This window comes from Cutaneotrichosporon oleaginosum, assembly GCF_008065305.1.
Source record: "Cutaneotrichosporon oleaginosum strain ATCC 20508 chromosome Unknown ATCC20508_contig01, whole genome shotgun sequence".
Taxonomy (NCBI): Eukaryota; Fungi; Basidiomycota; class Tremellomycetes; order Trichosporonales; family Trichosporonaceae; genus Cutaneotrichosporon; species Cutaneotrichosporon oleaginosum.
Genome location: NW_027072170.1, coordinates 203,260 through 225,713, shown reverse-complemented (window position 1 = coordinate 225,713; position 22,454 = coordinate 203,260). Strand labels below are relative to the sequence as shown.

General features: G+C 59.1%; 8 protein-coding genes across 8 annotated transcripts, besides 1 other annotated feature; 4 read left to right on the top strand and 4 right to left on the bottom strand.

Annotated features, from left to right (window-relative positions):
- Window positions 1–754: 754 nt before the first annotated feature.
- On the bottom strand, window positions 755–2,664 carry COLE_00098 (uncharacterized protein; the record flags this gene model as incomplete). Its single annotated transcript, XM_018425202.1, has 2 exons — window positions 755–2,324; window positions 2,366–2,664. The coding sequence occupies 2 exons, from the start codon at window positions 2,662–2,664 to the stop codon at window positions 755–757; spliced, it is 1,869 nt and encodes a 622-aa protein (XP_018281072.1).
- Window positions 2,665–3,353: 689 nt separating this feature from the next.
- On the top strand, window positions 3,354–5,339 carry COLE_00097 (uncharacterized protein; the record flags this gene model as incomplete). The annotated part of the gene is made up of 1 exon (XM_018425203.1): window positions 3,354–5,339. One exon carries the CDS (start codon window positions 3,354–3,356, stop codon window positions 5,337–5,339), a length of 1,986 nt encoding a protein of 661 aa, XP_018281073.1.
- A 2,276-nt stretch (window positions 5,340–7,615) lies between these two features.
- Window positions 7,616–8,240, top strand: COLE_00096 (uncharacterized protein; the record flags this gene model as incomplete). The annotated part of the gene is made up of 3 exons (XM_018426456.2): window positions 7,616–7,787; window positions 7,861–8,056; window positions 8,093–8,240. The coding sequence occupies 3 exons, from the start codon at window positions 7,616–7,618 to the stop codon at window positions 8,238–8,240; spliced, it is 516 nt and encodes a 171-aa protein (XP_018281074.1).
- Window positions 8,241–8,258: 18 nt separating this feature from the next.
- Window positions 8,259–8,318: a sequence feature (Short protein (COLE_00095, TXT13902.1) was converted to a misc_feature.).
- Window positions 8,319–9,006: 688 nt separating this feature from the next.
- Window positions 9,007–9,799, top strand: COLE_00094 (uncharacterized protein; the record flags this gene model as incomplete). The annotated part of the gene is made up of 2 exons (XM_018425204.1): window positions 9,007–9,168; window positions 9,203–9,799. The coding sequence occupies 2 exons, from the start codon at window positions 9,007–9,009 to the stop codon at window positions 9,797–9,799; spliced, it is 759 nt and encodes a 252-aa protein (XP_018281075.1).
- Window positions 9,800–10,122: 323 nt separating this feature from the next.
- On the bottom strand, window positions 10,123–11,682 carry COLE_00093 (uncharacterized protein; the record flags this gene model as incomplete). The annotated part of the gene is made up of 4 exons (XM_065626057.1): window positions 10,123–11,187; window positions 11,224–11,310; window positions 11,438–11,586; window positions 11,622–11,682. The coding sequence occupies 4 exons, from the start codon at window positions 11,680–11,682 to the stop codon at window positions 10,123–10,125; spliced, it is 1,362 nt and encodes a 453-aa protein (XP_065482551.1).
- A 1,369-nt stretch (window positions 11,683–13,051) lies between these two features.
- Window positions 13,052–13,558, bottom strand: COLE_00092 (uncharacterized protein; the record flags this gene model as incomplete). Its single annotated transcript, XM_018427541.2, has 2 exons — window positions 13,052–13,326; window positions 13,375–13,558. 2 exons carry the CDS (start codon window positions 13,556–13,558, stop codon window positions 13,052–13,054), a joined length of 459 nt encoding a protein of 152 aa, XP_018281077.1.
- Window positions 13,559–14,668: 1,110 nt separating this feature from the next.
- COLE_00091 (uncharacterized protein) lies at window positions 14,669–16,708 on the bottom strand (the record flags this gene model as incomplete). The annotated part of the gene is made up of 2 exons (XM_018422378.2): window positions 14,669–15,982; window positions 16,313–16,708. The coding sequence occupies 2 exons, from the start codon at window positions 16,706–16,708 to the stop codon at window positions 14,669–14,671; spliced, it is 1,710 nt and encodes a 569-aa protein (XP_018281078.1).
- Window positions 16,709–17,034: 326 nt separating this feature from the next.
- On the top strand, window positions 17,035–19,974 carry COLE_00090 (uncharacterized protein; the record flags this gene model as incomplete). Its single annotated transcript, XM_018420246.1, has 8 exons — window positions 17,035–17,308; window positions 17,385–17,557; window positions 17,592–17,736; window positions 17,814–17,932; window positions 17,972–18,237; window positions 18,271–18,378; window positions 18,414–18,731; window positions 18,768–19,974. 8 exons carry the CDS (start codon window positions 17,035–17,037, stop codon window positions 19,972–19,974), a joined length of 2,610 nt encoding a protein of 869 aa, XP_018281079.1.
- Between the last annotated feature and the right edge of the window lie 2,480 nt (window positions 19,975–22,454).

The following is a 22,454-nucleotide window of genomic DNA, read 5'->3' as shown; positions in this document are numbered from 1 at the left end:
ACAGCAGGATATGTTGCCCTTATGTGCCGAGCAGCGCAGGAAGCCACCATAATAAGCCGCCCAGGCAGGCTCTTGTGACCCTGTTGCACCTCCCCAAGCGAGGTGGCGATGCGCTGCGCCCGGAACAGGAGGGCTTCCAGCCCCTGCTGTCGGCACAAGAATATCCTCTAGTGGGCTCAACAACGCGGCCGTCCGTGGCCACATGTCGTGCATACAAGCCTCCGTAGATGTAGCCACGGGCCAGTGTCCCATGTCTTCGCTTGCAGTGTCTCTTCGACACCACGCTTGCAGCGCAACTTGCAGGCGCCAGTCTCGCTCGAAGCTGAAGCCTGGAAGCAGAGAAAGGGAGGTAAACGAGATGGTAGAGAAAGAGCGGTAGACATCCTAACACGTCCCCATGTAATCGTGAGATGCACGCTCAGGATGGACTCGACGCGAAGCAGGACACGCAGCGCATGGTGAGGAGTGTCTCGACGTAGGCCGTGCAGTTGATGATGCAGGTGTGGGAGCTGGCGTGGAGCCAAGCGTGGTGGGTAGATCAGGAGCGATATGGGAACTGTTCGTGTGCAAGTGTGAGGAGAGACCATGTGAGAGGAGATGATGCACTACGAGAAGATGCCGGCGAACGGTGGGGTAGTTTGTGATGTTCATAACGCAGTTCAATTCAGTCCCAAGAAAGAAATGTCGTTTGTCTGGCTTCACTTTGTGCCACACGCACACGAGGATCGTGGTGCTGGAGCACGTGCATTCACTGCTACACCACCTCGTACTGCGCGATTCCGACGTAGCTGTACGACGTCCATCCCTTGCGGCGCAAGAACTCGTTCTTGGTAACGCCCCGTGCGTCCTTGCCACTCAGCTTGTCGAGAGCGACGATGGACGTGTTGCCGCGAATCTTGTTGGCTTGTATATCTACATACCACCACTCGCCATTATACTCCATGGGGAACACATCATCGTTCGTATTCACCATGAGGAGGAGCGGGCCGCCTTTGTTTGCGACGACAGTCTCGGCCCAGTGGTCGCACACCCAGGGAATTTGGAAGCGGACGAGGCCGGCCTGCGATAGCGCCGCGGGGTCAAGGAAGCGCATGGCCGGCTCTAGTCCCGTGGGGTCTAGCCCCTCCTCGTATGCGTTGCCATAGATGGTCGGCGTGTCGCCGCCATTGTCGTCAATGTACTCCTCCCACGACATGACGCGGCCGTCGCCACGGAACTGATGCGCCTCGTCTTCAGGGAAGTGGCTCTCGCCAAACGCGTCGTTGCTCTTAGTGAATTGCTCAGGCTTGAACTTCTGGTCCCAGGCCCCGTTCGTGAGGTTGCCAGCACCCCAGCACGAATCGAGAAGTTTCCACTGCCCGTCGTCCAGACGTACCGCGTTCCAGGCGTGGTTGCTGTTGAAGGGCGGGATGCTGCCCGCTGCAGGCGCCTTGTATCCAAAGCCCTTGCCATGCCCACTGACTTTCAAACATTCCAGGCCTGCGGCCTGCGCGATCGCCAAGAACACGTTGCCAAAGCCATCGCATACTCCCTTGCCGGTGTGAATCGTGTCCTCGGCCGTATGGCCGCGCGGAATTGTCCCAGCGAGAAAGTTCTTCACGTCGTACTCGACGTTGTGATGCAGCCAGGTGAAAATGGCGCGCGCCTTATCGGTCAAGTACTCGAATGGGGAGCAGAGAACGTCAGCGAGGTAGGGTATTGGGTCGCGGGGGAGGCTGTGTCGTGGGTACTGGGCTGCCACGGCATCAGGATGTGTGTAGTCGCGACACACGAGGCAGATGATGGGTGGCATGTCGATCGACTCTGGAGCAGCAAGGGGTGCTGGAGCCGCGGGGTTTGATGTCGGCCTGGAAGCGAGTGGCACAGGTGGAGGGCGAGACTGCAGAGGAATGGGCGGCGGGCCGTCCCCAGGCCGAAAGGCGGGGGCGGGAGGGGGGGACGGACCGCGAGGTACGCTTGGGGGGAGGGTGCGACGGGGAGCGGCTAACGGCTTGGAGGGGATGGGAGGGGATGTGGTGGACGCCGCATGATCATCGTGGTTGTTCTGTCCGCGTGACGGGAGTCGGGGTGGCAATTGGGGCTTGCCGCCTGGCAGTGGGGGGCGCAACTTGGGCTCAGCCGCAGCCCTGCTCCCGCCATGACCGTTGGAGTCGTCAGGTCGACCGCCGGGAATGACGGGGGAAGAGCGACTCTCCACGCTAGCTGGCTCCCCTGACGGCCGACGGCCCCGAAGCGGTGGCTCAGCGGACTCTCCGCGCGCATAGAGAGAAGGAAGCGGGCGCTGTGTGGGGAGCGGCGGCGATCGCGCAGAAGCGTGACTCGCACTTTTGTCAGCACAGCAAAGCATTGCGATCGGCGTCCTCACTTGTGTCCGGGTGCAGGCTGCGATGGCACAAGGCTGGTCGCTTTGCTTGGCAATGGGGGTTTTACTGGAGGCGGCGCCGGCCGAGCGGGTGTGGGAGGCTTGTACGATGTCGAGGCTGTCGAGGCGGTCGACACGGCCGAGGCTGGGGAGGGGTCGCGCACCGGCGGCCTGGGCGCAAGCTTGGGTTTGGGCGGGGGAGCCTTCGGAGCGCGCATGGGGGCTGGCGCCCCGGCCTGTTGAAGGTTGAGGGCGGCGATGCGATCCTTGAGCGAGGTGAAGACGGGCTCGTCGTCGGCCATGGTGAAGTAATGGAAGTGAGGCTGTGAGATGTGCGGATCGCAGGTGCGGACGTGATGTGTGTCAGTGGCGTCACGTGATGATGACCTTGCATGGCACCTGGTGGCGGGTTGAGAGGCCGCGCCGCGAGTGGCGAGTGGCACTGGGGCGAGAATCCGTCACTGCGCATGCGGCACAGCAGATGATCACTCTGGATCTCTGGAAGCGCCCCGTACATACGATTGGAAATTGCAGTTTCCTCCACAAGCATGCTGCCGTCGCCATCTCTCATCCATCCTTCCCCCTCCTCACTTTCCATCGCACTTTCACCCACTACGCCTCTTCTCATCCCTCTCTGTATGTTACTCTGAGCAGAATAGTGTGCTACACATCGTGCTGACGTCCCAGCCTCCTCAAACTGCCAAAGCCTCCATCACTTTGCGTCTCTGCAGCGCGCTCGGTATGTCTCTCTCAGCCTATACAGAGCACTGACACCCCAGTTTCCTCATACTGCCAAAGAGTCATCGCTTCCCGTCTCTTTCTCTTCACCGCGTTCGGTATGTCTTCCTGTGTCTACACCGAGTACTGACCACCCAGCCCCCTCCAATTGCAATTTCGAAGAAGTCTCGCCCAACCTATCTCATCCGCTCGTTCGGTATGTCCTTCTGCGAGTGCACAAAGTACTGACATCTCAGTCTGACCAAATTACACCATGGCCCAGTTCGATACCCTCATGGCAAAGGCCAAGGTTTACCTCGCAAAGGATCCTCGATTCTTCAATGAGTGTAACTCGCATGCGGACAGGTTGGATTTATGGTACGCGCAGTGCTGGCAGCCGAAGCACCCAGAGTTACCCATCATCCAATGGGATATTCCTTCCTCCCGCGCACTTGCTACCGTCCTTGGCGCATATCTGCTGTTTCTTTGCGAGATCGCCCAGCCGTCCAACCCTTCGGGCACAATTCGCAGCACCACTTTGAGGCATTGGACCATGCTTGTCCTCTTTCTTGCCGGCTACAACATTGTGGGCGTGAAGGGAGGCGGGAGGAACCCCGCTGTTGTCCACGGGGTGCTTCCCGACAAATCCGACTCGCTGTGGTCCCTGCTCGTCCAGACGTGGACGCCCCTGCTCGTCCGAGACCTCCAACTCGAGCAACGCGCGTCCCCGCTGCAGTTCTGGGGACCCGACGAACTCACACTGGTGTGCCGAGCCATCGATGCGCGGATTCTTTCTGGCCCCCCTCGGATACGCGCGTCCCTCCTCCAGTTCAAGGCGGCAAACCAGTTTCTACTGGCCACGGGCAACCGCACAGGCATCGCGGCCTTCACCTCTTTCCGCCATCAGGGAAATGAGAAAAGGTTTACCGAAGAGGGAAAGATCACCATTTTCCAGACGGCACGGGGCCACTACGACGTGGAGGTAGACCTCGAGTACCTCAAGAGGTTCAGTTGGGAGGACAACCTTAACGACGACTTCTGTCCACGCATCCACTCCGTCACCAAGGCCAGCAACGTGCAGCTTGAGTTCGCCACCACCATTATCCCTATCCTTGTCCAGCGGAAGGTCGTCTACGTGAAACGCAACCGACAACGGGTCTTCTTCAACGACATTGAAGAGTTTATCTCGGCAGAAGACGCCGTCATGTACGTAGCGAACACTCGACTTCCTCTTTTCCGTGCGTTTGATAAGAAGGGCAACCTTACAGATCGCGTTCTGGCCAACCGCACGTTCGTCTCCAACCTTGACGCCATTGCTCTTGACGCGAATCTCCCGGGGGCAATGGCAGTTAGCTATCGTCATGTCGCGAGCGATCTCGCACAGATTGCACGCCCCAATCAATCCGAGCAAGCCGCTGTTCTCAACCACGACGGCCGTTATTCCGGGGGTGGCACCGACATGGCGGGTCAGCGGCGTAGCGCCACTGCTGCAACTCACGCCCTTATCAAGATGATGCGTGAAGGCGCGTCCGGACGGGCGAATGCTATCCCAACGGAGGAGGAGCGTGCGGAATTTTTGGCCCAGGACAGCCAGTACATGACGCGTCTCGAAGAGCTTCAGAAGTGCTCAAACGAGATAGAGTCGGCGACTTCCGAAGGGCGCGAATATGACGAGGAGACGGTCTTCCGCCTACGCGACGAGCTTAGTGTATATCGTCGCAGTCTCTTGGCTAAACTTGTTCGCCAAAAGGAGAAGGCCGCCATCGAGGTTCTGCGGACGGAAAGGCCCGAGACGAGTCTGGCCGACGTCGCGCTGGCGCGGTCTGCCCTTGATGTTTTACGTGACGCTCCGGCGCTCCTCGTTGACACGACGATGAGCGGGGTGACCACCCTCTTCGAAGACCTGCGGCGCTCATGGGAGACCGTCCCGTTTGACCGCAACCCGGCTGGTCCTTTCGACCACCCTCTGTGGTCCAACCTTGTGGAACCAATGGTCGAATCCCGGATCAGTGGCACTGGGGTCACATTCGTCGAGGACGTTCTTGAATCCGCAGAAGCTGTTTTCCGCTCCAACTCTGGGCGATCGAGGCCGTTTTCCCAGGAGGATGAAGATCGTAACCAGCCGCGCAACGACGAGGGTTTTGAACTCGAACTGTGGCACGATTTTGACGAGATCGGCGAAACTGACTTATCCTCGACAGTCGAAGCACGACTCGCCCTTCTGCGTGCCAATGCCGCCATTCTAGAAGCTACATCCTAGTGAGCAGCGCATTCACGACCGCAGCATATTGTAGTGAGCAGTGCATATTATTTTCTCCGCCGCAAATCCAGCTCTATCATTGATCATTCGAGTGAGCAGCGCATGTGCGACCATGGCCACAGGAAGGCAGGACGCGCCGACTTGTTATTCATGCATGCCTGTGTGTGCGCAATTTTGTCGTGTGTGCGCGCATATGCGCGTGTGAGCTTGTATGGCCGGTGCCTCTCTGTTTGCTGTCTTTCATGCCTGGTCGAGCTGGTGGCGCTGGTGGCGCAGGTCGCGCTGACCGTCTGCACCCCCTGCCATGATCTGCTCTGCTCTGCCATGTCTCCCCCGATCTGCGATCTGCTCGCTGCCAACAGCCAGTCATGTCACATCCCAGGACCATGCCGGGGGTGAACGCCCAAGTACGTGGGGTACGTGGGGACGTGGTGAAGCGTGACAGGGAAGGCTCGCGCCTGCTTTCAAGTGACAACAGAGTTACAAGTGGAGCCTCGTCAAGTCGTCCTCCCTCAACTACCTCTATCTCTCCTCACCCTCCTCATTTTTCTTCGCATTTTCCTACTACATCTCCACGCGCATCTCTTCTTTGCGTCGCTCCCCGCTCTATTCCCCCGTCCCTGTAGGTACCTAGCCCCCTCGTGTCTCCTTGCCTCAATGACCTGCCTGTCCCCTCCTTGCCTTCCAACTCCTCGCCATCCCTAACCCCAGGCCCTCCAAGCATGACCGCCATGCAGGCATGTGCAGGCGCTCGACCGTCGGTGGATCAAGGCTCAACCCTCGACTGCGACATTCACCCCCCTCTGGAGAGGGCGCTTGACCTTGCCAGGAAGTACATTATCACGGCCGCCCCTTTATTCCGTTGCGCTCGCGGCGGCGCCGAAGGGATGTTTCCAGAGCAAGTTGGTCTCCCAGAATGCCAAGACGGAGTGCTTTGCTCACCTGTGGGCTTGTGTCAGGCCCTGCGCTGTGGAAAGACAGCGGCTGGGGAGTTGTCAAGCACAAAGGTGTCATGGCCTGGCCTACTGACCCATGATCTTTCGCGGAGATCCCTGTATGTCCGTTACCACACACACGGGGATCACCCACACCTCCGCCACCTCCACTCTCTCGCTCAACTGATACTTGTCCGACCACCCCACTCGTGGGGTGGGCCGACCTACGTCGAGCCTCTGTGTGAGGAACAGACTTGAACGCTTTAGACCGTATCACTAAAAGGTACAATATTAGGGCTGATAGTCCTAATAGCAGTTCTACTTAAGCTAGGTCTCGGGTCCGGGCCGTGACAGGCGCCCCTCTCAGATCGGCGAACGTCCCGAGAGCCTATCCCCCCACTTAACCGACACTAGTGGTAGGACCGCTTAAGTTAACCCCCAGGCACGGTACCCTGTCTGGACCCTGAATTCAGGGTACCCCGCCCCGGCTCAGGGTAGTCGCGTTTCCACCACGTGGTCCGTCAAGTCACGTGGCTTCGCCTGTCAGCCACATTTTCAAGGCCTATCTCTCGCTGAGAATCGAACCCGTGACCGTTAGCCCTAATATCATGTGAGGAACAGACTTGAACGCTTTAGACCGTATCACTAAAAGGTACAATATTAGGGCTGATAGTCCTAATAGCAGTTCTACTTAAGCTAGGTCTCGGGTCCGGGCCGTGACACTCTGCGGACATACAGTCCACCTCGCTCAGTCGACCAGCCGGCCCACTGCCCTGATCGCCCCCTTGACCTTGCGGCAGCTGTCAGTCAACCTGCTCACCCAACAGTTGGCTGACCGATTGGGCCCCCATCTATAGTTGCCTATATAAGACTTGTAGCCTGACTGGTCACCCATGTCAATTCTGTTGTCCTTGTGATTCTACTGTTCTGCCAAGGGTTGCCTGAACACCAGTTCTGGTTAACCCCCGTACTCCCTCTCACTCCGCCTCCACTTCCTGTTCGGACTCCATGCTTTGCCTGGTCCCGTCAACCCGCATGACGGGCCCTTACACCGGCATCCTTTGCGCAGTGTCACGGGAGCCAGTCCGTGACAGGTTGTTGTCTTTTGGACCATCACAACTTGCCTGCACAGTGAAATCGGCGACAAGTTCACCCAGCATTGGGAAAGTCACCCCATCTCCCTCCAATGCCCATGGAAGGGCTGTGGAAAACACTTTTCTAATGCAGGTGACGCAACGACTCACCTGGGCAACCACTACCACTGCCGGGTGAGGAAGGCACCAACGGCGCCGGTGTGTCTGGTGGCTCGAGGCGGAACTGCTTGCGGCCACTGGTAGACATATGTGGAACTGCTTGCGGCCACTGGTAGACATATGTGTATTCGGGGCTGGCTGCATAGTATTCATGCCATCGAAGACAGCGCTCGCCATGCCGAGGTCTACCATGGGATCCTCGGCCGTGTCAAGTCCGCTCCAGGTATTGACATTGAGTGGTGTCCAGAGCGCGCTTGCGCGTGAGTATTTCCTCCTGTGCGCCGCTATATCACGGAATGTTACCCCCGACTCGCTCACGCGCTAACTGGACAGAGTGCTCGGCTTCGCCGAACGCCGTAGCCCACGCCGAGTGGCACATGGCTGCCACTGTCGCCAATGACGTTGGCCCTCTCGCTTTCCAGACGGTCGGCCACGTCATCGACACGGCCACAAAGGCGGCAACAACGTTCAGGTGTGCATGGTGTTTCTTCAACACTGAAGAGGTACCGGAGTTGAGGCGACAATCATTGTGGGTCTGGCGATTGTTACTGCTGGCTGACCGAAGCCACTCCATCAGCGCCTGCCAAAACCACAACATGGGGCACTTGAGTCAGCTCAAGCCCACTGACTCGTGCCCCTTTGTGAAATGCCAGTACGCCGCAACTCGCGAGAACCTTGTCGCGCATCTGTGGGAGATAGAAGGCGAAGTGTGACGATCCGAATGACAACGACTACCAAGCAATGACTACATGTGCCGACCACGTGGCAGCCACCACGCGATAACCATGCATCCCGATCGCAAGGCGCTCCACAATTCATAACGGCGCCAGTACCGATCGGTACCCACATCGGCACCGCTCACCTTGTATCATCACATATACGGCAACGTCTAGGATCTCTTCCCCCCAAACTCTTGATACTCGTCGTATTCTCATCCTGTCATAGATCATAGTCTTATTGCATGTCTATCACAGCCTATCGACTTCAAGTCTCTACTCACATATGAATTTTCAGATGCGACAGCCTATCGACTTCGAGTCTCTACTCACATATGAATTTTCAGATGCGAGGTTTGATTGACTTCCAGAGCTGCCCCAATGGAGGCATGTCTCGGAAATGCGCACTCACATCTAGGTTTAGCGGCCAGCGGACCGCCCGTTGCGGGTCTGCTTCTGACTCTCATCTCCCGTCCCCTCCTTTGCTCGGTAGCCGGGTGCCCTCTTCTCAGGCAATCACTCTAACGATCTAACGACGCCGATGACACGTCGCAGATCGAAGATTGTGACTGATCGTCTGAGAAGAGGGCACCAATAACCCAGGGTGAGCGGTAAGCGGATAGCGGCCCAGCGAGCTCTCTCTCCTTCTTTTCCACCATTTAAGAACTTTCTCGACCGTTCACCCACCTCACTCCCTTCATTCACTCGTCTCTCTGTCCTTCGCCTTCGACCTTGCCTTCGACCTTGCCTTCTTACACCGACCATGTCTTCGAAGCGACGTGTGATTCTCGACGACGGCTCCGAGCACGACCACAACGAGTATACCGAGGACGAGGACTCGTCCGCCACGTTGGCGTCTCCGACCGAGATCCCCGCCGCCGGTCGTAACACGCTCTTTGGAGACGACGTCGTTCGTGACTACCATGTGATTACAATTTCCTTCCAGTGCTGACTTGCAGGGGGAGGACTTTGTGGATGCCGGCCCCGTGAGCACCCCCGCCCAGCACTTTGGTGCTGCCGGGCTCTTGGACCCAAGTGCGACGCCATGGCCTCAGCTACCACCTGCGGTCTTCCTCCAGCATCTTCATATGCAGGTCGCAAACGTCCAAGGCCACCGCACTGAACAGCTCCTGCGGGAGATCGGTCTTGTCCTCCTGGGCCACCGGGAGGAGGATAAGCTCCCTTACATTCTCAACCCTCCCCCCTTCCCCGAGTGGGAGGAGCTGCAGGCCATCCACGTCCGCGCCGCAGCCATCTCCAATAACAAGAAGTCAACGGGCACCGCTAGCAGCGGAACCGCAGGCAGCCGTCCGCCGACGTCGACAACGGGTGCTCGCGACCTTCCTCCTCCGGTGGCCCATTACTCGAGCCGGGTAGACCCCTCCACCTTCGACTACCCCGCGGCTGAGCCCGTCGGAGCCGCCGCGCATGGCATGCCGACCTACGTGCCCCAAGCCCCCCCTGCCGTGCCCCAAGGCCGCCCCGCCCCCCCGGGCGCTCCATTCGCCACCCCCGCTAGCGGTGAGCGCAGTGGCGCCACCAGCAACAGCGCCTGATCCCATCAATCAATGGCCACCGCATCAAGACCGGTAAAGCCCCGCTGGGTACAAGAAGCCTCATTCTCTTTTCATTAGGGCGCCACCACCGCCTCCATTATACGTTCCCAATGCCCCGAACTTCAACAACGCCTCGGCTCCGCCCGCGAACGACCACGGGCGCAAAAGTATATAGATTAGTTGATTCAACATGTGTATGTATGACATACGGGGCAGTACAATAATTGCGACGGCATGCTGCTCAAGCCTAAATCCCACTCCCTCTTCCCAACAAATCCCAACTAACACTGCTCTTCGCTAACGCCACCCCCTGCAGGCCGCACTTAGGCTTGGTACCGGAAGCCGGGGTGGTCCTCGAGGATGATCTCTCCACGGTCCGCGCGACGGTTCTGGTACATGAACCAGAGCTTGAAGCCGCCAGCACAGATGATGACCAGGATGTTGAGAGCGACGGTGGACCAGATACCAGTGGGGTAGCCGCGTTTAGCCTCCTTCTCAATAAAGAGAACACCAGCGAGGATGCCGCCGATACCGCCCCATGCAACGAGAAGGGCCGCAGTGAAGGCGCGCTTGGACTGGGAGCGGATTGAGGTCTGCGTCCAGGCGATAATCAGGGGCACGTTCATCGTAGCGCCGCCGAAAGCGAGGAATACGCCAGCGTAGCGAGCCTCCTTTTTCGAATTTTCAAGTTGCGAAAACATAATTGTGCCGATCACGAGGAGGAGAGCGTTGAACATGACGCCAACGGCGCGCTGCCGCGTCTTGTCGCACCAGTATGCAAGGAACATACCTGGGACCACAGCCCAGATCTTGGGTGGCGCGTAAAGCACCTGGCTCAACATGTTGCTGAATCCCATGCCTTGGAGGATGGTGGGGAGGAAGTAGGCCATCGAGTACGCGGAGAGGGTGGTGGCGGTGAACATGATTCCGAAGATCCACGGCTTCACTTCGATCGCGTACTTGCCGATCTTCTTCAGGGTAAGGGGATCGTGCGTTGCGTCGCCGCGGTCGCGGTCGATGCGAATGCGCACTATTTCCTTCTCCTCCGGGGTGAGGAACTTTGCGCGGTCGGGGAACTCGTGCATGAAGATGAAGCCGAGAACGCCGATGAAAACGGTCATGATACCCTCGAGAATGAAGATCCACCGCCATCCAGACTTGCCAGCGGTGCCGTGCATCTGCGAGATGCCCCACGCAAGGATGGACGAGAGGCCGCCAACAGCGGTCGAGCCGAAGTAGAAGGCCGTGTTACGGGTAGCCATCTGCTTGCGTGGGTACCAGCATGCAATCAGGTACGCGGCGCCGGGGAAGAGGGTCGATTCGAACGCGCCGAGCAGGGCGCGCAGACCAACGAGGCCCTGCCAGTTCTGGAGGAAACCGAAGCACATCTATGCGTCAGCAAGAGTGGCGGTGGGGAAGCTTACCATGACGACGCCCCAAAGCAGGCACGAGAGCGAGAGCCAGATCTTGGGGCCAAAAGCGCGCAAGCCAATCTGGGACTGATGGTCAGCCTTGCAAACATCCGTGCCGGTAGTGGCGAGTGGTGCCTTGTGAGAGCCGTCTCGGTTGAGTGACCGAGGGCTCCACTCCCTCGCTTCACAAACCGGTCATGCCAAGCCCTTCATGCGGGACACTTACGGGGATCTCGAGAATGATGTAGGGAATGAAGAAGATCATAGTGGCGAGCGAGTAGCGGTTGCCAACATCGAGGCCGAGCTCCTTGTTCATCGCCTTGTTGTTGGCTGCGCGTGCCATCGACAGGTTGGTTCGGTCAATGAGGGAGATGCCTGCTGGTCAGCGATACCCATGCGGCGCGCCTTACAGTACATGAGGGCGAGAATGGGAATGACGTGGAGGTCGATCTTGCGCACGAGACGCTTCATGACCTTGGGGTCGAAGCCATCGTCGACGTCAACGTGCGATGGGCGAACGGCATTGTCCTTGAGCTCCGAGTCGGTGTCACGTGCGTCCTCGAGAGAATCAATGTGTTTGATATCGGCAGGATACTTCTCCTCGACAACGTCGTTGCGGATCGGCTGCTGGGTGGTCATGGTGGGCCGGGCTGACGCTCTCAAAGCCAACACTCTGGTTTTATAACTGGCGCCTCGGCCAGGCTTGCGCCTCAATTTGACCTCTCTGACGGCTATTCACCTCGGTGATAGCCTCATTCCACCAACACGATGAGATAGGTAGGCTGCCAGCTTTCGCCAGCAGGTGCATCCCCGTGTCACCGCTCGTGGCCCCGTGGGTCGACGCAGAGCCCCGCGGCTGGAACAGCGGCGCTCCCCGCACCGTCCTTGTCTCACATTGATGGAGAAGGGCCGATCTAGAAGGATGGGGATCTGTGTAGAGAGTGTGGGAGCGGCCAAGGGGCCAAGAGAGAGTCCGGTCGGACATGTCCCAGGCCAGGCGGGAGCCCAATGAGGTCTGTAGACACCGAACACCACACGAAGCCGAAGTCCGATGGGCGCGGCCAGCCGCGTGCGGATCGCTATTTGTTCGGTCGGCGCGTTGGTGGCATGGACTGGACAGCGAGATTGTGGATGTGTGCCTGCCAAGAGCAGCGAGCGAGACATGTGCCTGCCGTGCCGCGCACACAGCCAACCGCATCGTGTAGAGGAGGCCATTTTGAGCTCGGCAGGACCACGGCACAGGGCACAAGGGTAAAGCATAAGTGGGGCGGATGCAGTCATCAGGGCCCAGGAGGGCCATGTGAGTGGCTCCGCGATCACGAGGCAGCGCTCAAGACGCACTTCGGAGAGTGGCCCGGCATTTCACGGAGAGTGGGCTGTAGTAAATGAACGTGCGCCTGATCGCGTCAGCCTCATCGAACGGCGTGGGTGTGAACTCGCTCGTCTACTCGATAAGCCGAGCGGAGTCGAGTCTGTGATTCGTGTATTGAGCCTTCTGAAGTGCCGTTTGCAAGCATGGATTCCCTGGACCAACGACTCTGCGAGCTGCAAGGTTGTGCTTCGTCAGGCCCTCTGTGTTCTGGCTGGGTTGTACATTGCACTGGCCGGTGTGTGCGGAAAGAGTGTCTCGGCTAAAGCCCTCATCGAGGCGCTGGGGTAATGTCGGAGAATAACTGTGTTGCACCCACGTGCACCGAACCTCAAGCCTGAGCTAGGCCTGGCGGTGACCACCGCCGTTATCAGTCGAGTAGGTCGCGGTTGTGGGGAGGGCTCGGGGAGCTCACCGAGCAAGTACGTACGAGGCATGTGCGTTTACACCCATGGACTGAGAGCCGCGGCACTAGCAGGGTTGATGCAGGGAACCCTCACTGATGCGGAAAGCGTACCAAGTACTTATACCACAAGATCGAGCGTCGCAAAGCCAGACTGGCATCGGCGATCCCGATCGGCGTGGGGGCGGAGTGTCGTCGGACGCGGCGTTAAACTGCCTCTGCAAGTCCGACGCCGTCACGTCCGATTCGCTGCGGTGCGGATATCGCTGGCGGTATCCGGGGCCCGGATTCCGCACCTCGAGGGATGCCCAATCGCTCGTGTGGTCAAAGTCTATCCTGGTGCCTTCATCAGCACCGATCAGACCCAGGCTTTCGGAATGATATGTCTCACCGAGGGAAAATAAGGCAGAGCGATCGCCAACAACACGGCCATCGTAGTCACGCGCATAGCATACTTCGCTTCGGTGTCCGAAGATCTGTGGAGTAGATCTGGCAGGAGCCGAGGCTGATACCCAAGCAGTGGGACCCCGATCGTCTGCTTTCTCGCGAAGACGCGAAGATGATCCAAGGTCCATGGAGCCTTCGAGCGAGGGGCATCAGCTGTGGATGTGCGCGAGCGGAATGCGTTCAAAAAGATCATCCGAATATTATCCTGCAGTCCGACAGCCTTCGCTTCATAACCTCTCGCAACGGTGAGTGAGACAAAAGCGTTGGTATTTGCACGATCCTTCCAGATGGAAAGGCATCAAGCGGTCCGGCATGCCACCCTGACTTGGAGGTGCTCTCACCGGAAATCCGATATGGCGTCCTTCTACTCACTCACATGTCTCACCAAACGCGCATTGTGGGCGTGCGCGCACATCGCTAACGGAGAGCGGCAGGAAGGTGTCGAACCACAATCTGCCCGTGGATATGAGGCACAGCAGCTCTGCTCGATCGATAAGAGCAAAGCGGGCATCTAGCTCGTAAGAGTACATCACTGAAGTCAATAAGGCGCTCCTGGGACGAGGGAAAGCCGGATCACGCGCTGTGTGGGCAGCGCTGCTCTGCGTGACTCCCGGCGACTTGGCACACAGATCCCTCACGTACTAAAACGGCCTCCCTCCAGGCTCCACGCCTCACCAGCCTCGCAAGAGTCACAGCTAAGCGATGCGTCCTCTTCCGCGCCATCGACTTGGACTACGCTGTTCCGCGGCGATGCCAGGACGTTCATCGCCAGCGCTCGCGATTGAGAGGCGAGATTACTCACTGATGAGCCGCCGAGGATGCTGGTAGCTTACTATCTGACGCTTCCCAACCCAGGGTGCCCCATGCTGTGTTGGGAGCGCGCGAGAATGAGTGGAAGAGAAGATGTGTATGTTGTGAGGAAGCTGTGGCAAATGCGCGGTCGACCTCCACACTCATTAAGCAACCACGTGGAGCCACTTCACAACAGCATGGATCAGCACTACGCCTCTCCTCCACCCTTCTACAACATAGCCTACATGGCCAAAAGCCACAGGGTAGGCGTAAGATGAGCGCGTCCGGCTATCCGCAATGGATACGCGTGTAGTGCTACTCACTTCGTGTCAGCTATCAGCAGCTCACATGCTGAATAGTCTGGTGGCAATCCACCCCTCCCCGGCCCCGGCCCCGCCGCACGCGCACGCATGCATTCGTGATCTATATGAAACCCATCACGCCTCCTAAGGCCTCGCACGGCCCATGTAGCGAGGGTACAGGCAGCACTCGCGGACAGTGTAGCGGTCGAGGAACCAGGCGAGCAGGCGCTCGACGCCGAGACCGTAGCCACCATGCTCGCAGGTGCCGTACTTGCGCTGGTCGGTGAACCAGTAGTAGGGCTCGTGCGGGATACCCTCGCGCTTGTACCCGGCCATAAGCTCGTCGTAGTCCGAAATACGCATGGAGCCGCCAACGACCTCGCCGACGTTGGGCATGAGCACGTCGACCGACTCGGTGTAGTCCTCGTCGCCGGCGATCTGCTTCATGTAGAACGACTTGAGGTGCTTGGGGAAGTTGATGAGCATGATGGGGCGGTTGATCTGGTCGGTCATCTTGCGCTCGGCCGCCTCGGCGATGTCGTCGCCGACCTCGTGGTCGCTCCCGTCCTCCTTCTTGATGCCGTGCTCGTTGAGGTACTTGATGGCGTCGCGGTAGTCGAGGCGCATGAAGGGCTTCTGGGGCGGCACAAAGCCGGGGTTGAGCTGCTTGAGGATCTCGGACGCTACGGGGTCCTGCAGCAGCTTGTCGACCACGGAGGTGATCACGTGCTCAAGGTGGTCCAGCAGGTCCTTGAAGTCGATGAAGGCGAGCTCGGCCTCAAAGTGTGTGTACTCGGAGAGGTGGCGGCGCGTCAACGACTTCTCGGCGCGGAACGACTCCTGAATGCAGTAGACGTTGCCGAGCGATGGCAGTACAGTTTCGAGGTACAGCTGCGACGACTGCGTAAGGTACGCGGGTGCGCCATAGTAGTCGAAAGAGAAGAGGGTCGAACCGCCCTCGACGGATGTCTGCACCATACAGGGCGGCGTGACCTCGGTGAACTCGATCTCGTCGAGCGCCTCGCGGAATGCGCGCAGGAGGCGGGCGCGGAAGCGCATGACGGCAGTCGCCGTCTCGCCACGAAGCTCAAGATGACGCAGATCGGCACGGGTAGATGGATCAGCGTCGGCCTGGATGCGGCCCTCGAATGCGTCGTCGCCGGCCGGTGCGCGCCCGACAATCTTCCACCAGTCGACAACGACCTCGATGCCCTGCGGTGCGTTCTGGCCCTCCTTGACCTTCTGGACGGTGCCGGTCACCTCAATTGTCGACTCGACAGTCAGGTCGAGCGCGTCAACCGTCTTGATGCAGTCGCCCGTCAGAACAAGCTGCACGAGCGGCCCAGAGGCATCACGCAGCACGACAAAGAAGTTGGTCTTCTGCTTACGCAGACGGTGGACCCAGCCCTGGAGGCGGACACGCTTGCCGGCGAAATCCGGGAGGCCCTTGGCCCGCGCCTGTGAGTTAGCGAGCTGCTTCTGGTAGATTGAGTCGAGCCGAGTCGTTCTTAGAGAAGCATGTGGGCTTATCGCGATAGAACGTCACATGAATGATTCGACTCAATTGCACCAAATGTCGGGCAAGACCGTCGCCACATGACACATTTCGCACGCTTCAAGATGCGTCGGACTTGTCTACCCCAACGCCTTGGAGCGGCGTCAATGCCTTTCACCCTCCTCGGAGCATGGGCCAGCAGCGCTTGAGCCCCATGGCTGAGGACTCCCTTGCCCGTGCACTTGAGTGTGATGCGAACAATATCCCAATCTCAATCAACTCGCTCGACTCACCTTGATGGCCGCAGGCTTGCTGGAGTCTTCCACAAGCTTGACCTTGGCGGCCTCGGCGCGGAGCGCGCTCTGGCGCGCCTCGTTCTCGGCAGCCTCCTTAGCGAGGCGCTCGCCATCGGCAGCGGCCTTGGCGGCCTTCTTCCGCTGGGCGTCGATACCCTTGACGAGCTTTTTCTTGCCGGCGCCTGAGAGCTCGACCCACTCGGTCTTGCCGTCCTCGGTGACCTTGGCGGTAAGGATCTGGCACACGGAGAGGGGGTCCTTGTCGGCAGCGGTCGAGTTGAGGGAAAGGTAGGCGGCGACGGGTGTGGCGAAGGGGCTGTCCTGGGTGCCCTTTGCACCAGTGTCAGAGCCCTTCTTTTCGTCCACGTAGAGCGTGGGGAGCTGGGACGCCATGATGATGGTTGTTGTGGTTGGAGATTTCGAGATCCGCAATGCCTGGAACGTATTTTAGAAGCGGAGCACACCGATGTGAGTCGATCTGTCAGTGTTATCAATTTCGAGCTGACCCCACGGGGTAGTGTTGGCCTCTATGGGAAGATAAACCCACGTCATTAAATTAGTGACGGTGAGAGTGCTTTGATTTGTTGTGCTCCTAATCTTGTAATCGGCGCTCTAAATACAGCCACCCCGCCTTCCTCCACTCCTTGGGCATCTCTCCGTCCGCATCACTCTTCTCTCTCTCACATCTCAACTCTTCTCGCTCTCTCACTCTCTTCAAGATGCCTGCGTATGGCACAACATCTGTTGCCTTTGCCGCAGGCCCCACCATCGTCTCCACTTTCCTGTCCCACTGCGTGACATGGCCAACAAGGCATGGCCGACCCAGAAACGCTGAATCCTCTTCTGCCGCAGCCACAAGTCTCGAGACACTCCCAGGTAATCAGCTTCGCTATGAGGAGGGCCTCAACGTCGTCCGCAGCTTCCTCGACTTTTCGAGCCATCACGGCGTGGAGGAGGTCCAGGGATTCACTGCACAGCCCGTGCCCGTGCCGCGTGAGTGAGCATGACCAGGCGGCCCCGGCACCCGGCCGACGCATTGTTTTCGTGGATGTCTGACCTGACACAACAGGATGGGTGCACCGCCAGGTAGTCACCATTCCTGAATCACAGATCAACGAGGCTGCCGATATCCTTACGCGCCACCTCCAGTCTTACGGACCCGACGGAGGCGGCCTCAACCTCGTGGGTGGTGGGAAATGGTGGCAGGTTCGCGGGCGAGAGCTCGAAGGTGAATGGCTGGAGGTGCGTTGGCAGTGCGTGCGCGCACTCATCATAGATGCGCAAGGACTACGAGAAGCGTAAGGAGGCCAAGCTTCTAAAGCGCAAGAGTTGGATGGGCGCCCTTCGAGGGCGTTATGGAGCTGTCAAAGATGGCAGTGGAGCTGACGTCGTCGGCGACCGTGTTATTCTTTACATTCATGGTGCGTACTTTTGCAATTACGTCCCACGACAGGGAGCGGTGGCGTCGAGAGTATCTGTTTGGTGAACTAACAGCTAGGCGGCGCATTCTTCTTCTCATCCTTGGACATGCACAGATATCAGATCCAGCGTCATGCACGCAAGGCGGGCGCACGCGCGTTCGTACCAAACTATCGTCTCAGCCCACAGTACCCTTTTGTAAGCTTAGCTGTCTGGAATCGAAGCTCATGCGCCCAGCCATGTGGCCTCCAGGACTCGATTGCCGCTTACTTGTACCTCATCGACCCGCCAGCCGGCCACCACGCGCCGATCGCACCCGAGAACATCATTCTCATGGGCGACTCAGCAGGCGGAGGCATGTGCTTGTCGTTGCTGGTCGTGATTCGTGAGATGGGTCTGCCAATGCCCGCTGCGGCAAGCCTTATGTCGCCATGGGTCGATCTCACTCACTCGATGCCAAGCATCATGCAGTGGGACGGAGGCGACTACATTCCCAGCGTTGGGTGAGCTGCCAGCTTCGGCTTCGCTCACGTCAGTTTCCATTATCGTCCCAGCGAAGTGTGGCCGCCGATTCCCGGTGATGGAATCAAGGTCGACTTGGACGGCAAGGAAGTCGCCGTCGACGACCAAATTCAACTTTATTGGTAACCTAGAGAATTGACGACAACTGACATCTCAGCCCCAACACTCTTTTGACCCATCCACTTGTGTCCCCCATCAACAACGGTTCTCTGGGAGGGCTGTGCCCCCTGTATATCTCAGCTGGCGGAGCCGAGCTTCTGCGGGACGAGATCATCTATATCGCCCACAAGGCAGCTCACCCGACCCAGTACCCACCGTCAGAGTTGACCCTCGCCGAGTACCCTAACGAGGCGGCTCTCGTGGATAAGTACCCTCCAACCCACGTAGAGTTGCAGGTATTCGAAGGCGCATGTCATGTTGCGACGACGCTCGCTTGGACACGCAGCGCCAAGCACATCTTTAGGGGAACAGCCAAGTAAGCAAATACCGTTTGGCCCAAGCTAAAACTCAGCTTCAACATCTGGGCATTCAAAGACGCTGCGCAGAGTCGTACCTCATCGGCCATGCCTTCTCGAACAAACAGTGCGCCCAGCGCTCAGGAGCTGGGACTGATGACCATGTCGCCGAGCACGACTTCGTCCCTGCCAGAGCCGGCCAAGCGAGGGAGCACGGCCTCAGAGCCCGCTGAAGTGCCTTCTCATCTGAGGACTTTACCGGACTCTCCCATCCTCAATGGGTCAGATATAGCTCAGTCACCTGTAGCCACGGGCGCTGCTACGCCTGCACCGTCTGCTGGCGACCTCACCGCTCTTCCAATGTCTCGGCGTACCTCGGGATCTGGAACCGACGGCGAAGAAGCTCCTCCCACGTCGAGCGACGAGGAAGTTGCGACTCCGATGACACCGTCAGGGGGGCATTTCAAGTACTTCAGGCACCCGCTTGGAGAGCACATTTTAGTTCGCGGATTCCGGCCAGCATGGGCGGACGGTTTCATGGTGGCGGAGCGCGTGAGCACACATGGACGAATCTCACCGATGGAAAAGGATGGCATCCCTGCGCTTGACCCGGCCCTGCGGCCACAGATTGGGCGAGTGACGGGTGCTGGCCCCATCCGGACATGGCTTAACAAGCGCGCGGATTGGGACAAGAGGTACGCTAAGGAATTGAAGCAGTACCGCGAGCTGCGAATGGCAGATCGCGCGAGGGCGGAAGAGCAAGGCTTCCTCACTCGTGATCTGGCGGGCGAGCACCCTCCGCTTGCCTCCCTGGCTGGCCTCTCGAATGCTAATCTGGCGAGGCGGGTGGGCAAGAGCGTCGATGCGCCGACGCACCGCGAGTCCAAGGCCGTCGCATTGTGGGCTCACCTCGCCGAGGGTCCCGACATCGAGGCGGTCAAGCGCGAGCGGAAGAGCGGGGAGGAAGACCGTGCCGCGAAGGAGAAGCGCAACGAGGGCGGCCGCAGCGCAGAGCAACGCGCGAATGTCGCGCAGGCGCGCAAAAGTGTGGACCTAGGCCGCCGCAAGAGTGTGGAGCGCGCGAGCGGCGAGGGTCGCCGGCCGCTGTCCGCTGAACTGAGCAAGGAGACACGCAAGTCGCTGGACGGAGGTAAGGGGGAGGTGGATGTGCCGGAGACGTTGGCTGAAGAGAAGGGGGAGAGCACGAGGGAGCAGCCCACAGACAACACACTCGAAGCAAAGCTCAAGCGTCTCGGCGTCTAGGTAGGAAGTGGGAGGGGCGTTTTCGCTCGGACATTTTCCTGCTCGGCCTTGTCATGGCTTTCTGTCTGACCTGATGTTGTACGTACATGTATCTATGCAAATGCACCGCATGCTGGGGTTGGAGGGGGGGGGGGGGGGGGGGCGTTCGCGTGCGTCGAGCACGGAGATATGTCCGACCAGTACGCTTTAAGCGCAGGGTGAGTCTGAGACATTGCAGAGCGGATGGGGCAAGGCAGTGGCCATTGCCGATTCTCCCCCGCTGTCTGTGGCAGCTCAACCTCGGTGAGTGGCGGAATGTCTTCGTGGAATATGTCGACCGGCCTCCGTGCAGTGTCTCACTTACTCGCCGTAACGGTGGAATGTTCTGCGAAGACACAATCTCCCGTCAACGAGACAGCCGCTCGACTGTTTGCCTCGGCAACACGCCCAACAGTGAGTCACCGACAGTCACCGGGGAGTCACCGGGCGAGAAATCGCCCACACGATCGGCACAACGGTGGCAACGGTGCGGGGGCGGGGCACCAGCGGCGAGATGTCCAACCAGGACTCAGCCTGCCGACCAACTCCTTGGCAGTGAGGGGCCGAGGAAAGCGGGCATTCTAGCGCCAAGCTCCAGGCTACCACTTGGTGATCCTGAGCCGGACGGCCGAGTTCAGGATGGCGGCGCCAAGGAGCGAGGGGAGTGTGTACGCTAGCGCGATGAATTGGTGGCGATCAGGAGGTTCCCGCAGGCATGTGGGGCGCCCAAGTCACCGGCGTTGCAGCATGCAGCGTACAGAGCATGCAGGAGAGGTGGGGTGGAGCGCGCCCTGCATCTGCATCTGCATGCCAGCCATCGCTAGCCCACGACGCTCGCCACCGTGGCGTTCGGTCAGACACCCTTGAGCGGAGCCAAGACGTCAAAGAGAAGTGCACGTTCCATCCGTGAGCCGAGGACGAGAGGAAGCGGAGCGTTTCGCGTTCTCCCGTGAGACACAATCCTGGACGAGGATTGGAATTATGGAAGGTTGGAGGCTGCAGGTGGAGGGTTCGCGCCCTGCGTGGCCGAATGTATTGCTGACCTATCACATAGCGGTGCGAGGCCGCAGAGATGCGCCGCGACTCGCCCCACCCTGCATGCTGTCACCTGCACCTCCCACCTGTGCAGGGGACGCTGCGGTCGTGCGATGCCGAGAACCAACGGCAGGACTGCAGCGCGGTGTAGATCTACAGAGAGGGTATACTGCAGTACCGCGTGCAATACTGCTATACCAAGAGCAATACCGCAGCACCGCGTGTCATACTGTGGCATTTATGATGTGCGTGACGAGGCGTTGTGGGTAGCTGAGTATAACTCTGTAAAATCGTTGTTGGTATCACCACACGTCAGCAAAGCGTAAGGTTCTCGCTCTGGGATGGGACCTGGCAGCATGCATACGCGGCCCAGCAACCTTGCGTGGCTGGAACCCTGTGGGAGCGACAATCCCTGCGTTCGCGGAATGGCGGGGTGCTGACGAGAGACATCTCGCCAGCAACGTGACCCATGACCGATGTAACGCTCCAGCCCTTGGTCATGGGTCAAGCAGGGGTTGTCGCTGGTCGTCAAGGCCCTCGTGCACAAGGTCTCACGTCGCTCGATGCCAGACCGCTTTCTTCCCGCATGCCATTTTGCTGTGCGCTGAAGTGAAAGGAGCCTTCCGGCTCGAGCGGCAGCAAGAGTGCGGAGCACTGTCGTCAAGGGTGTATCGGAACAGCGCTCAATGAATTGTCTCGCCCAGTGTTCTGGCGCCAATTCAGTTCTGGCAAAGTCGCCGCGAACAAATTGCGGATCACACCGGCACACTCGGCACATTGTCTCAGTAGCATACACAGTGTAATTTTCTCCGACCGGAGATGCTAGGTTAGTATTAGTAGCCACATCGCCACTCGCCACAAGACGATCAGCGACTGCTCTGCAAACGATCCGGTGACGCCCCCGGCCTCGCTTACCCCCACAGTGATCAGCAGGGCGCTCGTGATCAGCGAGATCAGCGGTGGCTGTGGCACTTGGGTAGGTGTGGGGGAGGGTGTTACGACGCACGACGCATACAGGAGTCGCTTGTAGAGGGGCCAATGGACAGGGCCAATCTCCCAAGCTACAAGCTTAGGACGTCGTCGTTGGTAACGCAGAACAATGGGAATACCAGTCCCGGGCAAGGCACAGAGGGAACCAGAACACTGGCTTGGGTGGAGCTTGGGCGGAGTAGAGTTTTTCGAGGGAACACGACGAGGGCCAACAGCCCAATCAGCTGTTGGAGCGACCAGGGTGCGCTGATTCTGCCGGCATCAGGGGCTGTCGCAGGGAGGAGCATGCATGCTTGCGTGTTTTGCGGAGCGGGCGGAGGGGAGTAGAGGGTGAGACAGCAGAGGGAGAGCGCAGAAGGCAAGGAGCAGCACGGGAGTATGAGGCAGGCCTAAGGCGCGAGGCGAGCAAGAAGCAATCCAGAGCGAGATTCTTCTCT